The sequence below is a fragment of the Phyllostomus hastatus genome, unplaced genomic scaffold (assembly GCF_019186645.2).
Source record: "Phyllostomus hastatus isolate PE091 unplaced genomic scaffold, TTU_PhHast_1.1 phas_scaffold_142, whole genome shotgun sequence".
NCBI lineage: Eukaryota > Metazoa > Chordata > Mammalia > Chiroptera > Phyllostomidae > Phyllostomus > Phyllostomus hastatus.
The window spans coordinates 486,046-501,000 of record NW_025334010.1 but is presented as its reverse complement, the minus strand read 5'-3'; the positions used below and the strand labels follow the sequence as shown (position 1 = coordinate 501,000).

Sequence of the window (14,955 nt, the reverse complement as noted above, 5' to 3'; positions counted from 1 at the left end):
TAGCCTTGTGCAGGGACGTCTGCTCCACCAGCTGGAAAGGGGACTGGTCAATGCAGCAGCAGTCGAAGCAGACAGGCTGGCTCAGCTGCTCTTGCTCCCAGGCCTCAACCTGTTGGGCAGAGGAGGGCCGTCACCCCATGCCGCAGAGCCCCCTTCAACGTCAGGTGCAAGGCCTTGACTGCAAGCAGCCCTCCTAGCCCCCAGTCCTGAAGTACACAACTGAAACACGCAACGAACTAACACAGAACTTCCAGATCACTAAGCCCCTCCCTCCTTCCCAGGGGACCGCCCCTTCTTTTCCCCCCTCATCAGGTTCCCAGTCAACCTTCATCCTCAGGCACTGGCACACCCTCCCTCTCTCACCCACACCCCCCCAGGCCCCCACACACCGTGTTACTTCCAACCTGTCTTCACAGTACTCCCCCTATGCCTGTCATAGCCCCTGCCCCAGTGAAACCCCACTACTTACCCTTCCTCACACACGTCTTCTGGCTTCTGCATTGGCTGGGCTGCATTTCCCTTACCTGCCCACCCTGCACCCGCTCTGCACTCTCGATGCTCCCAGACCAGAGTGCTTCGCCCCTGCAGCACTCTGTCGGTGTCTCCTTTTCAGAAATGGTGTAGATTGCAGGCACTCTCGCACTGGATTTCTCACCCCTGCCCGCTGGACATGAACTCCTGGAGAGTGTTCCTGGTACGGACGGCCCCATGTTGTGATGTTGTGACGAGACCAGCACACTTCCCTCCGACACCGTCCAGCACGGCGGATATTCGCTGGATTTGAAGAGCTGTGCTGGCTTGCATGGCACTTAGTGGATGTGAGCAAAGCCGTCTTTGTTTGTGTGGGACAGAGGCATTAAAACAAGAAGGCCAACTCTCCTCTTGATTTTAGATACGATGCCCAAATCCCCAAGCTTCCCAAGAATCCAGTATGGCTCTGGCTTTCATAAATGAATCTAACGTTTTCTGGAACCCTCCTCTTCCCTGACTAAAGGTTCACATGGGGTGTGACCGGCTCCCGAAGCACAGGACGGTGACTCCTTAGCAGGTATGTCATAGAGACAATTTATTTATGGCAGGCGGCGACCTTGCCAACCCCGGTTTGGCTTGTTCTACCTCCTGGACCTTTGTAGCTTTCCCCAGTTTCGTCTTTGCCTTCCCTTCAGGAGCAACAGCTTTATTCAAATTGCACGGAGCGGGAGCTGGGCTTCTGACCTTGACTGCTGGTCCTGTTCCAGGTACCCCCACCTCTTCTCCAAGGAGCAAGGGATGTCTGCTCTTGGGTCTGAACTTGAAAAACCCCAGCCCGTTAGAAACCGGAGCTTTAACTCTGTGTACGAACAGGGTAGCAGAATCAAGTCAAAGCCGGGACTCCTGGTGACCTATAACCGAATTCTCCCAGCATTTCCGTAGGTATCGTCTCGATGTTGCCAAGAGTGTCACCTTGATCTAATTCGAAAACCATGTTCAAAATTGTCTGAATTCTGACTCCTATTGGATCTTATCCCTCCAAAATGTCCTTGAGTCACATGGGAGCTGGGAGCTGCCTAAAATAAAGTCTTCTTTGGGAAAGATATAAACTAAAAATGTAGATCTCTCATCTTTGTATCCCTGGCGGCACTCCATTTTCAGCAGTCATTAAACAGCCTCACCGATCCACTGACTGGCCTTTTCTTTTTGGTGGATTAGCAACAGCAGCAACAAAAAGCATTAGGATTGGTTTCTGCACCCTAGCAAGGCACTCCTTAGTGGCAGATGGGACCCATCTGATCCCTGCTGGGGGACGGAAGGAACGGGTTTTCTTTTTCTCCTGGGATCATTTGGCTCACTTTTCCGTAAGTCATTTTGAGTTTTCCAGAAGTCAGGATGAGTGTTGAGGGGTGCCAAGGGGAGAGGGAGGGCTCCTTTCTCTCTCGTCACTCCCCACCCCTTCCTCCAACCCTGGAGGACTTTTACTCTCCGGCACATATTTCTTCCGGATGTCCGATGTGTATTGTGAAATAACAGTATGCATTATGGCTGGTCAGCCACAGCGCTCGAGTCTGCCGGCTCCTTTCCCAAGGAGAGAGGCTGCGGCCGAAGGGGGGCGTGTCCCAGTCAATGCCACGCCCAGTCACTGCTCCGCGGTCTCTCACTGCTCACGCCAGCCCATTCGGCGCTCTCGAGTTTCTGGCTCATGGACTCCATAACCAGCTCTTTTGGAAAATAGGCATTTGTCCGGACAGAGAGCACCAGCACTACGAATACTTGTCCTCAGAGTGTGGTTCTTCCCGGTCTTGCCTCCCGGGATCTCGTAGCTGCCCTTTGCCTCGGGGCTCTGCTCCATCAGCAGAAGAACTTCCACGGGTGCAGATACCACTTCTTACATAGCTCCGGTGCTGTGTGTCCACACTGGTGTGGACCAGGGCTGGTGTCTGGTGCTGTTTCACGGCATGACGTCTATAGCCTCTGCCTGTCCAGAACAGGCCTAGAGTCTTGAGAGACCTGAGGCGCATCTCAGCACCGTGGTCCCACCTACGCACGGAGATTCAAAACAGCCCTCTTCTGAGATGATGACGGTCCTTCTGAGAACGCCACCAGATAAACCCCGCCCGTGCCCGTCACTGTCTCCACAATCACACTTCCCTTCCCATCTCCCAAACGCTTTCCCACCCAGACTCACATCGTATGCGTGAAACACAACAAAGGAGAGAGAGAAAGACGAGTAATATCTCCATCTGACAGAACCACCTACCCCAGGTTGCTGTTTCCCTCACTTACCTCTTCGGGTGACATGTTGTCCACTAAGTCTGTTGAGTCCTGCAGGGGAAAGACACAGGGCGAGGTTCTTTCCTAGTGGAATGCAGCCACGCTTCCTGGGCCAGGGCCACAGACACCTGCTTTCCCACTCCCCACCCCTTCCACGCGGGGAAGGTTCTCCTTGGTGGGCCCCCTTCCCCCGTGACCTAAGGACCATGGACTTCTCACTCTTCAAAGACACATCCCCATTCCCCCGCCCCCTCCCTTCCTCTCTCACCTGGCTTGTTTTCTTCTTTGTGGGGCGAGTTTTGCCCAGCAAACAGCGCAGCAGAGACTGAAAGATGGAGCGTCTTTGACCTGAGAGGAATGGGGAGCAGGTGGGAATGGAAACAAAGCAATTCCTACCCTCTGCAGGGGGAAATAGCCAGGGGCTCCCCTGTGGCCCCATGACACTTTGCCACCGCCATAAATGCCCTCTCACCCATCCTCTTAAATCAGCCCTTGCCCCGCTCCTTGGGGGCAGCAATATGGAGACTCAATGAATAGGAACCCTCTCCCACCACCTTAGTCTCCTCTCCTCATAGTAGCAGCCCGTAGGCTGAGTGAAGGGGCATGATGGGAAAATCTTTACCTGCAGGTTCCGGTGCCTCTGGCTGCTGCTTGAGGCTGGGCAGGGGCCCATTGGGCTCTTCAGGGGCCAGTGGAACCATAGGAAAGTGTTGAGGAGGAGGAACAGGAGGCAGCTGTAAGGAACAGTGAAAAATTCTCAGCCCCCGAGAAGGGGCTGCCTAGTGCTTTCCTGTCTTCACCAGCTGGTGTCCTAAGAAATCCATCTAATTCTATTCTTCCTCCCCAGTTCAGAGTTCCTACATCCCTTTGAACGCCCATGGGTACAGCCATTCATAGCCTTATCTCCTTTAGTCCTTTGGACCTTTGACTTTCTCCGTGACCCCAACTCCACTCCCTCTTCCTGCTTTCCCTTTCTCCCAATCTCTCCTGCTTGCTGGGTCCCTCCCGGCCCAGTCACCTCGGGTTTCCCAGAGATGTCTTCATCTTCATCCTCATCCACAAAGGCGAAGGACTCTGGCCGGCCAGAGGGCGAGGAGCCGTGGTACCCCTCCCCAGCCGGCCGTGCCTTCCCGTCAAAGGGCAGCTCAGACAGCTTCCTGGCCAGGTCCTGGGCTTCCCGCAGCCTCCGCTCCGGGCTCAGGTGGCGCTGCAGGAGGGCCTGAAGTTCTGACCGCTCCACGGAGCCCAGCAAGATCATTGAATCTGCGGGGGTGTAGCAGGGGGCAGATCCAAGCTCAGAGTTCAGCCTGAGGACCAGCCCCCCAACTCTGCCCCACTTGACAGGATGGGGGCAGTGACAGAATCCCTGTGCCCCCACTTGCATCCCCCACTCTGCACCCCTCACCCCCTGCCACCTTTTATCTTCTCTTCCTCAAAACTCATTTCAAAATTCTTGCAGGATTGACCTCATTCAATTCCTTTTATTCCACCCATTTAGCACTTAGAGACCCAACTGATAGTATACTAATTGGTGCTAATTTGTACTTATTTTGATATAGCCTGTTTGCAAATAGGCAAACTTGGCATTAAAATAGGCTAATCAAGCCCGTCTCACAAACAAAACAAAACACTACAAGCCATTCATATAAGCTGAGATGTGAATATACTTTGAAAGACATCTACAAGGATAGCTGATGTTTAATTATTTAAAGAGTCTGGGTCCTTCGGGGATAGAAACAAAATGCTTACTTTTCCTGGGAAGGTGAAGATTCTGCTACGATAATTAACATCTTCATTAAGTTCTAAGGCCATAAAATTGGGGCCGTATCAGTGGGATACATCTTACCCTTCAGTCTCAATGGTTACCACAAAAACCCTGCGCCTCAGTGGCTGCACCCCTGCTCCAGTGAAGAGCTCCTGCTGTAGAAGCCACTTAGAAGGTATTTGGGCCCTGGCTGGCGTAGCTCAGTGGATTGAGTGCGGGCTGCGAACCAAGGCATTGCAGGTTCGATTCCCAGCCAGGGCATATGCCTGGGTTGCAGGCCATGGCCCCCAGCAGCCGCACATTGATGTTTCTCTCTCTCTCTCTTTCTCCTGCCCTTCCCTCTCTAAAAATAAATAAATAAATCTGAAAAAAAATATGATGCATTTATAAAAAAAAAGAAGGTATTTGGAATTTGGGGAAATATTAAAACTAACCTCACTTGAGCCATGTGGGTACTCTGAGGATCTAAAATCAGAACTAACCATCTGAATGGCTCCAAATGGCCCTTCGTGATTCTTCTCAATTACACCAGTTCAAACATTAGACAAGTGTTTATTTAATATCCAGTAAGGAGGCAGTCTGACGGAGACAGAAGTCACAGTCTCTGCCCTCAAGGAATAAGGCGGGTCAGACAAACACATGTACACCACCGTAAGAAGTAGTACGGAGCAGAACTGCTGCCAACAGCGGGCAGAGAGAATGGGAAGGAAGAGAAGTGTGAAGTCACAGCTCACTAAACCGTTCACCTCTTCATGTGGAACAGTGCCACCAGCTCCTCAGGCTGGACATTAAAGAATGGCTGTTCTTTAACTAAGTAGAAGAGAGAACCACGTCAGGGCCTGGAAGACTTACACCTGAGCCTTATTATTCGAGAGTCCCTTTATTATTTGCGAATTCACCCATTTGTAACCCCACATCAGTACTCGAGATGCTGCCGCTGTCCTGAACGGGCAGGCTCGCAGCAGCTGGAAATCTGACTGCCCCCCGCCGCCACACACACATTCCTAGCTGAGGGTGGACAGGGTGATGCTACATCATTGTTTTCCTTTTCTTCCCTCCAGCTCGCATATTGCAAACGAGTGCTCTTCGCATGGTTCATTTATTGCCACGTGTTTCACATTTTTGTGATTCGTGTTGGTTATTTTGCTGTTTCACACTGCCCTCCCCCCAATCATAAAGCCTCTGACGTGCCTTATGGAGAAGATAAGTGAGTTAGATTAGCTTTGTCTACGCACGAGCTATCTTGCTGCTGGCTGTAAGTTCAGTGTTAATGAATCAACAATATATATTCAATAAGGTGCCTTTAAAGAGAAACACAGACAATACAGGTCGATGCACTGATTAGTGCAAGAAGCTGTTGTGACCGGGGGCTTGCAGGAACCTAATCCTGTATGTCCTCTGAGTGGGAGCAACAGTTCAGGGTAGTACCCTTAAACTCTGTGTTCACAGTAGTTACAGAACATAACCACAGTGAGTAGTGAGAGCTGACTGTATTTCTTTCCTTGGTTTTGAATTGTCTCGTAGTGCTTGTGTTACGCCTGTATTTTGCCTTCCTCGGGATGATCGTGTTCCCTACGGAGCACAGGCTGGGTCTCCTGTAGCAGACTGGGTGGGCCTACAGGCAAGGCCACACCACAGTGCCTCCCCCGCCTCTGTGGAGGCTAAGTTCCGGTCACTCATTCAGGAGTCGGCTCCCTTCCTTCCCACTGACCTTTTGAGTCAACCAGTGGTAAAGTCTTTGCCGTGGTGGTCTGGAGCAGGGTTTGCAACTCCCCATACGTGCAAGAAGCAGAAACGAACTTCACATCACGTACCATGATGTCTTCAACAAAGATTGTAAATTTGCTATGGAGGGAGAAAGCATGGAGGGGGCAGGGTTAGCCCCACCACGTGCCCGTCCCTTTGCTGGCCCTTCCGTTCCTCCCGTGAGGTTTGCCATTGGGTCGTTCACAACGGTTATCAGGTAGGCGGGAATGGAAAAGTCAGTCACAAGCGGCGCTTGCACACATTGGCCCTGACGTCAATCTCAACCTCAGACTCTCCCATCCCCACCCCATCGGAGCTGCACTAATTCCAGCTGGTGCCCCTGACCTGAGCTGGTTCCAACCAAGGTCAGGCAAGTAGGGTAGCTTCTTGACCTGGATGATGCTGTCATACAGGGAGGGCTGCAGGCTCTGAGCCACCATGTTGGCCAAGATAACAGCCACCATCATGGGTAGGATGTGCGCGATCTGACCCGTTAGTTCGAAGCAGATCACAGCCGTGGAGACTGTGTGGGACACGGCCCCGGTCAGCGCTGCCGCTCCTAGAACGAGACACAGGGATGTGTTGGTGGATTCGCGCTGCAGTTCCTGGCGCGCGGGGCACATGGGGATGTGACGAGAGTGACACAGAGTGGGTCAGTGCCAACAGTCCCGAGACAACCGTGTCCAGAGTAGGGACTAGAATGCTGAACTACTGCAAAATCATCATTTTGATCTCATCCCACGGCCTTTGACAAGACATGAAATCCTTGTGTGTGCCTGCATTTTCATTTGTAAGATGATGATAGTGATGCACTAGCTATTCCTGGTTTTTGCAAATTTGCATCATTCTTTTTAAAAAATAGTTTATTTATTTTTAGAGAGGGGGGAGGAAAGGAAAAAGAGAGGGAGAGAAACATCAATGTGGGAGGGATACATTGACTGCTTGCCTCTCACACGCCGCCCCCCACCTCCACCTCAGGGACCTGGCCTGCAACCCAGGCATCTGCCCTGACTAGGAATTGAACCAGCAATCTTTCAGTTCACAGGCTGGCACTTAAACCATTGAGCCACACCAGCTAGGGCAGAAAGTTTGTATCACTCTTAACTGAGCATTTTAAAACCTAGTGATGGCATTCTACTTGGGACCTCAGGTTTGGAGCCAACACTTTGTGAGACAGTAAGGTCATCATACGAGCAATAAAGCTGGTTAGTGCTCCTTCATCTAGATGTTATAGGCTTTCAGTGAAGAGAGAAAGGAGGGAGAAGGCACAATAATTCTGGGGATTTACACTGATCACTGTGTTAGACATGGGTTTCATTGGATGGGATGATAGATATAATGAAACAAATCAGAGATTCATAGAATGTTGGAGCTGTAAGATGTCTCAGAAGTCTCTAAGGGTCAGAAAGGCAGCTAACTTTTCCATGCCCACCTAGGTGACAAGTGGCAAGGATGGGTCCAGAGCCCATGTTTCTCAGCTTAGTCACGTGCCCGTAAGTCCCGTCAATATTGACACATCTGCAAGGTGAAAGCAGCTGAGCCAGTCACCTGCACTGTTGTTTCCATGATTCTTTGGAAGGGAAAAAAAAAAGCCTTACCAAACATTGACCCACAATCCTAGGTGCCTTTATCCCTGTCTCATTGAATACCCATAATCCCTTTTATGCATGAAGAAACTAAGTCTCACAGACACTCAATAAATGTATCGAGAGTCAGAACCAAGGGCTGATTATTTGAATAGAAGCTGAATTAAATAGCATTAAATTACAGCCATATCGTGTAGCCCGGAATGAAGATGGCATGGAAGACTCAGAGTGTGGACATCTGCAGGATTCAGTATTTGGTTCAGGGAGGGTGGGATGGGTCTCACCAATTACTGCGTAGCCCCCAGGTAGGATCTTGTAGAGGATGCCATCAAATAAGATACCATCAGGAAATATCATGGCCATGATCTCTCCCACCAGCCTTCCAAATGCAGCTCCTAGAGCAAAGGCAAAAGGAAGGAAGGTGTTGAGAGATCCAAGCTCCTTGCCGTCTGTGTTTTCAGCGCCAAACCCTCCTTGGGTGCTGAGACCAAATACAGGCCCCTAGCATCGCAGGCCTTTCCTTGTTTTCCCGGTTCCCTAGGTTGTAGCTCTCGGTACGGTCCCAGGCTCCCCACCAGGACTTACCAAGCACGAACACAGGCATGAAGCCCCCGCAGGGTATGGGCATAGTGGTGGCCACGATGGACATCCAGAACTGGGGTAAAAAGAGACATCAGGACACCCTCTCAACTCTGCCCAACACACACACACACACACACACACACACACACACACGTGCACACTCAACCCCCTTCCCACTGTCCTCTTCCTTGCTGCTTCAAGAGTCACAGAAACGCTGGGATGGCTCATCCTTCTGAAAGCCATCGCGCCTGCTCCCCTTCATCCAGAACTAAAAAGCATGGAGTTCTCAGGCTGAGAGATCACCAAAGACAACACTGGTTTCTCCAGATGGTTAACCCCAAACCCTCCTGCTTGGAGTGACTCTATTTGCCTTCAGGCAATCTAGAACAAGGAGTGGGGCCTCAGAAGTCCCCTGTCACTGCCCCCAAAGGACCCTTGCCCACTGTAACCCCTTCGCTTCGAAGGGTCACCTCAGTGGAAGAGCGTGAAGCTCGTGAAGCTGAAAGATATCTTTTCTTGGTCAGATTATGTTTCTGCAAAAGATTCCCTGATGGAAATGGCAGACACCTTCAAGTCTTAGTGAGTTACTGAGTGACTAATTGATTTTTAATGCTGTTACTTACAAAGCCATTTTTATGGTGAACCTCACAAGGGAAACTGGTGTGCACGTCCCTGCCTGAGCCATTTCCTGTGACGTCAAGTCACTTCAAACAAAGGATCTATCCTGGGCCGGGCACCTGGAGAAAGCCAGGTGAGTCAGCCGCTGTAACAGAAAAGATCTTCAAGGCCAACTTTTTCAGGTAGTATTGCCATAGAAACTGGGATAATTTTAGAAAAAGCAATACATGCGTTTTATGGCAAAAGAATGCAAAAGAATTTCGATATCCAGTGAAAAATGGAGTAGTGCTTGAACTTTGATGAGACATAGTAGGTAAATTAAACAATAGATTTACATATCTCTTCCAAAATAAGTAAGCCAGTCTTGGAAAAAGGATCTCAAACTGACTCGGTGAATGACGGTAGCAGCTAAAGATCAGAACAAAGTGCCAGGATCAATGTTTTTATAATTTAAAAAAAGGGCACCTATTGCATTGTAGACTAATGAGAAATAAATCTCTTGATTTCCTGAACCTTAGAAAGAATTCTCCTGAGCCAGGGCTGACCTCAAGAGAAAGTGACAAAGGATCTGAGAAGATTCGTCCCAGAAGCTCTGAGATAAGGCAATATACATACTTCTTCGTGTCAGAATCTGGCTGTCTAAAACAGGTGAAAACTGAAACGCTAATTGTACAGATGAAGAGAACATAGGCTGAGAAGTTCTTGAGTGTGTCTTGTTATCTCTGCTTTTCGTCTGTACTGGCGCAGTGCTCAGTAAGCGTGGGCAAGATGTCGGTAGGTCAGTAGGACGGAAGGGAGGAAAGAAAGAAGAAAGACTGGTCACATACTATGCAAAACACAAGAAAGCTTCTCAGAGCTCCTATTTGTTAAAACACCCAACAGTAACCTCAAGCTCAAGGGGAACTTGAGGTTAAACCACAGATGTGCAGACACCCCTGGGGGCCACCACTGCAGACTGTCTGGAGACAGAGTTCTGGGCCCTTGTAGTTTTAGCTTCTTAAGTGACTCTGACCTATACCAGTCTGAGACCCCTTGAGCTATTCTGTATCACATCTTTGGAACAAGCACACAAGGGATTTTGCAAAGCCATAGAGATTTGTAGGCTCCGGTCAATCTAGAAGTTTCTGTAATACAGATAATAGGTGGCCAGAGGGTCTGATTTCAGAGGATGAACTTTAGATTATTCGCCTCTAAGATATGTGTCAGGGCAGTGTCAGGATCAGAAGACATTGAAATATCAAGTCCTATAGCATGAAGAATGACACATGAGATGAGTCAACAATTTGAGCTAGTAGCACAGGAAAGGAAAGCTCCAGAAGCAATGTAAGTGATGTGGGACACAAAAAACTCCCAAGATTTGAAATTCCAGACACCTGGGAAATTAGGGAGCCGTGATCACAGATTCCACTTTACTTAGACCCTTCACAAGAAGGCCTGAGCCATGTGGCGCTCCGGCAAAGAGGAATTCTGCAAAGCCTTGGGCCATGCTGAGAACTCCCCCGCGGTCCTCAGCAATCACGTTAGACTTATTGAAAGGGAAACCGAAGTTGTAATTACATTCACACTCATTGTAAAAGCTCCTGGCTTACAACATAATGATACTTTCCATGTTCTAAGATTGAGGAAGATGGATGTTCCCTTCATCAACATAATACAAAAAAGTTCTGAGCTGAGAATCTGACCAGCCTGCGCTGGTGCTGGCAGAGACCACATAAATTTGAAATCAGACTGTGGAAAAATAGTTCTAGCCACTTTCATATTTTGATGTGGCTGTGTAGCCGACTGCTTGAGCTCTGGAAATGATAAGGGTATGTTTATGTGTCCAATGACAGGGCACTGAAACATGCCATCGTAATTAAGTAATATCATGGATTTATAGCCATGAATGGTTTTATGTTTATATATATTATTATCTTTTAAAGATTGTATTTATTTATTTTTAGAGAGGGAAGGGGGGAAGATAGAGAGAGAGAGAGAAACATCAATGTGCGGTTGCTGGGGGTCATGGCCTGCAACCCAGCCAGGCATGTACCCTGGCTGGGAATCGAACCTGCGACACTTTGGTTCGAAGCCTGTGCTCAATCTATATATATTATTTTTACAAAATCATAGGCCTGATGCAAACTGTTGGGCTTGAAATAGAGTCAAAGAAATGACTGAATTTCTCTTCTTGATACACTTATGATACAAACATTTTCAAAGATGTAATTCAGTGAGAAATGAATAATAGTGACACACAGCTGAGTCTTTCTTTATAATCCAGGGCATTTCTCAGGATAAGCTTTAATCCATGAAGTGCTACCCAGATACATACTTGGGAATCCTGGGAGGTGAGATGATGTGTGGGGGAAATATTGAAAACATACAGTATTTTGTTTCTCCAAAAATTTTCAAGAGCTTGACACTTTAAAAGTACATGTGTCCCCAAAGTTACCATATAGCTCAACCTAGAGGAATACCAGAAAATCACAAGTATTACCACTGAGCAATAAATTCTGAGATGCCATCAAAACTTGGACTTGATTGCAGCCGATGGGTTTGTAGACTCAACAACAATGAGAGGAAGTTGAGATTTACAAATCAGAGAATATGAAGTCTATAATGAAAGTCCCCCCCTCAAAAAATCCCTTATAAGACACTGAGAACCGCTTTATCATAAAAATATCAAATCTTTGGAAAGAAGGAACAAAAAAAGTTAATAAGGCAGATATGCAAAATGTGGGAGCTGGTAGACCCAATCAGTTCACCTGGAGTGAAACGGGGAAGAACACAGGAACCCACAGCAAATCCTGAAAATGTAAGTTACAGGGTTGGAACTTGGTGTGTCGAGCACCTGGTACCTTTAATCATAAGATCATTGACAAGTACATCAAATGGGCAACAACAAGCAAAGAAGGCAATCAAAAAAATCCTTTTAACCATAAACATAAGATTTGTCAAAGATCAGCGATCAATTATTACATACTTGGCACATAGAAGGTATATAATAACACTTATTGATTAAATGGATAAATAAACCCACTAAGCTATTACTATATATAGTAATATATGTGTGTGTGTATATATATAGTAATATATATGTGTATATATGTACATATACACATATTACTAAGTGACTCATATCCTGGGGAAACACAGATTGGTAAAAAGTATCATGAAATAATTAATAGCAAGGTATTTAACAGCATGAAAGTTTGGAGTGCACAGACTTTTGAATAACAGCCCTAATATACAGAGGAAAATGTTGGACTCTTTGGGCAAGACATAGTAGAAATAATAAGACAATCATCAAGAAAGAAGAATATGCAACTGGCAATAGTAATAGATGTCACAATGAGGGTTGGAAATAAAAATATCTTTGTATAAGGCAGTAATTGAGAAATCTCTAAATACATGATCCTTGACAGGCAGATATGAAAATGAACCGAGAGGAAAAGAAATCGGCTTTTGTTTCCTAAATGGAGTTAGAAGAAAGTGAACCCTCACTAGCTATCAGAGTAATAACATTTATAAAAAATTGTTTATAGTCACTAATAAAACTGATTTAAGTATTTTATCTGTTTTGCAATTCTAGGAACGAGATTACATGCTAGACTGGGGGGACATGGATACGCAAATCAGCTAAAAATGGATACACGGAGAATGGAGTGCCTAATTATCTAATATGTGGGGGGATTCGATTAATTTAGCTGAGGTTTCTACAAAGCTATCCATTTTGCTGAACTCCATCTTGTCCTTGTTTATTCGGCTGCTGTGGTGGCTTAATAATTTAGCAAGCAGAACCTTTGGAAAGGTTGTAAGAATTGCGGCAGCATCACTAAGGTGACATGAACGGGGCGGTTAACCTAGATATTGATTCACTTTCATTCACGAGTAGCTTGTGCTATGGTTTTCCAAGCTATTTCCCTTTGGGCTGGACGAGCAACAGATGGAGTTTCGCCCTCCCTCACCTCGTGCAAACCCTGGGCTCCTAGGCGGAAAACAAACAGAAGCTTCGAGAGCGGAGGGAGAGGTACCTTCATGATGAAGAAGAGGAGAATGATGATGACAACGTTGACCTGTGGGTGGATCCACACCGCTGACTGGCCCAGGCTTTTGGGGTCACCTGTGTGTTTTACCCACGTGTTGTTGTCAAACAGGGTGCTGATGGCCTCCCGAGGCATCAACTGCGAGAGGAGGAAGCGAAAAGGGGTGGGTGGTTCTCCCGGGACACTTGGTGCTTCCTCTTTGTAGAGAACTGATTCCCAGTCTCACTTTGCAGGGGTCCCTTCTGCCCTTTTCTCAGGGACAGATTCTATTCCCGGCTAGAAGGTCACACGGCTCAGAAGCCCCAGGGACACCTGTGCTGCTTCCCCTTCTCCACACGGCCCAGTCCTGGCTTAGTCCCCAGGGGGTCAATGTGCTCCGTGGCCTGACCCCACCCTCAGGCTCCCTTGCAGCTGACCTCTCCAGCCATGAATTGACCCACTCCTGGTGGAAAGGTGAACGAGGCGATGACAAAGGTGACAATTCCAGGATACAGCAGGCGGCTGAAAAAGAAACAGGATGAATGACCCCCTGAATTTAACCCCCGCACAGTGGACACCACACCAAACCCTGGCAAGCTGAAGCTCCCTGCGGTCCACAGTAGTTTCGGTTCCTTAAACACAGAGTGTTCTCTCCACCAAAGTGCTATCTCCACAAGTGAAAGAAACCACACCATTTGTCCCCTATGTATAGCATCAGGGCTTCTGTATTGTGTCACAAGCCACCAAAAGGCATTCAATGCCTTTCGCAAAGATTAAAAAAAAAAAGGAACTTGCGGAGAAACCAGAGAGTAAGTGGGAAGGAATAAGGAAGGGCGGTGACTCACTGCTTAGCAAGAAACTGGCTGAGGGCCTTGTGCTTTCGGACACCCAGCATGACCTGACGGTGCAGGTACACAAACACAGCTCCCAGGAACCCGCAGCAAATCCTGAGGGTGTAAGTTGCACGGGAATGACACTCCCATCCCTCGGACCCAGCCATGGGAGGAACGAATACCAGGCACCTGCCTTCCCTGTCTACCTACCTCCCCCCGACAATTTACAATTCATCCACGCGTGCCTCACCTTCCTCCCAGCTTGGGTCCCTTCCACCCAAAGCCACACCCGCCCCCCTCACCACGCCCAGGGCAGGTGACCCCACTGACCCGATGACAGCAAAGGCTGGGAGTTCCTGCAGGTCAAAGGGGAAGTCCATCCGGAAGTTGGTTCTGAAGAGAGCGGTGATGGTGACTACAGGAGGGAAAGGCCCGGGATCATGGCGGGAGTGTCACAGACAGCCCCACAGAGGGAACCCGAGGCGATCAGCCTTAAGGATCCTCTCCTTTCTTCCTCCAAGCCCAGTGTCTCCTCTTCTATTTCATGTCTTCTTTGTACGCACAGCCAGTGCCCCCCTGCTCCATGGCCTATCTCCCCATCCTGTATCCTCGGCCCACTTCCCAAATAAAGCCACCATCTGGTCCTTTCGTGCACTGCCCCACAGAGCTTCCCTCCACGCCCCATGGCGTGCCTCCCCATTCACGCGCCTCCACCCCAGGGCTCCCCGTTACCAGCATCCTTGTTCCACACGGCCAAAACGCGGAAGACAAAGGCGCTGAACGTGGCTGCAAAGAACCCTCTCCAGTAGTTGTGCACAGCAAAGTACGTAGACGTGACCTCGATGCTGAACAGCACTCCTGCAGGGGCATAAACGTAGGGTCGGGTGCGGACAAACGAGACAGGCTCTCCCCTACACCCTGGCCCCGTGGACCTCTTCAAGTCCATGCTCTACACCATATACCTAATCATGGTGGCAGCGTTTTGCAACCCAGAGATGTGGCTCAACAAGATACAGAAAGGATGGGAAATGGGGAAATGGGCGGCCCTCAACCCACAGAACGTGAGGATC

At 48.6% G+C, this 14,955-nt stretch overlaps 1 protein-coding gene across 2 annotated transcripts in view; it reads right to left on the bottom strand.

Annotated features, from left to right (window-relative positions):
- The window catches only part of CLCN1 (chloride voltage-gated channel 1), a 29,035-nt gene that overhangs the window by 2,728 nt on the left and 11,352 nt on the right, over nt 1-14,955 (bottom strand). The window contains exons 8-21 of one of the 2 annotated variants that reach the window (XM_045857582.1): nt 14,618-14,743; nt 14,216-14,300; nt 13,898-13,999; nt 13,490-13,574; nt 13,062-13,211; nt 8,431-8,500; nt 8,130-8,240; nt 6,605-6,818; nt 6,225-6,358; nt 3,767-4,011; nt 3,371-3,482; nt 3,017-3,096; nt 2,761-2,799; nt 5-109 (exon numbers count right to left, since the gene is read on the bottom strand). In XM_045857582.1, the coding sequence (XP_045713538.1) occupies nt 5-109; nt 2,761-2,799; nt 3,017-3,096; nt 3,371-3,482; nt 3,767-4,011; nt 6,225-6,358; nt 6,605-6,818; nt 8,130-8,240; nt 8,431-8,500; nt 13,062-13,211; nt 13,490-13,574; nt 13,898-13,999; nt 14,216-14,300; nt 14,618-14,743 (1,658 nt within the window). The remainder of the gene's footprint in view (nt 1-4; nt 110-2,760; nt 2,800-3,016; nt 3,097-3,370; nt 3,483-3,766; nt 4,012-6,224; nt 6,359-6,604; nt 6,819-8,129; nt 8,241-8,430; nt 8,501-13,061; nt 13,212-13,489; nt 13,575-13,897; nt 14,000-14,215; nt 14,301-14,617; nt 14,744-14,955) is intronic. The other variant, XM_045857583.1, reaches the window with a different exon arrangement.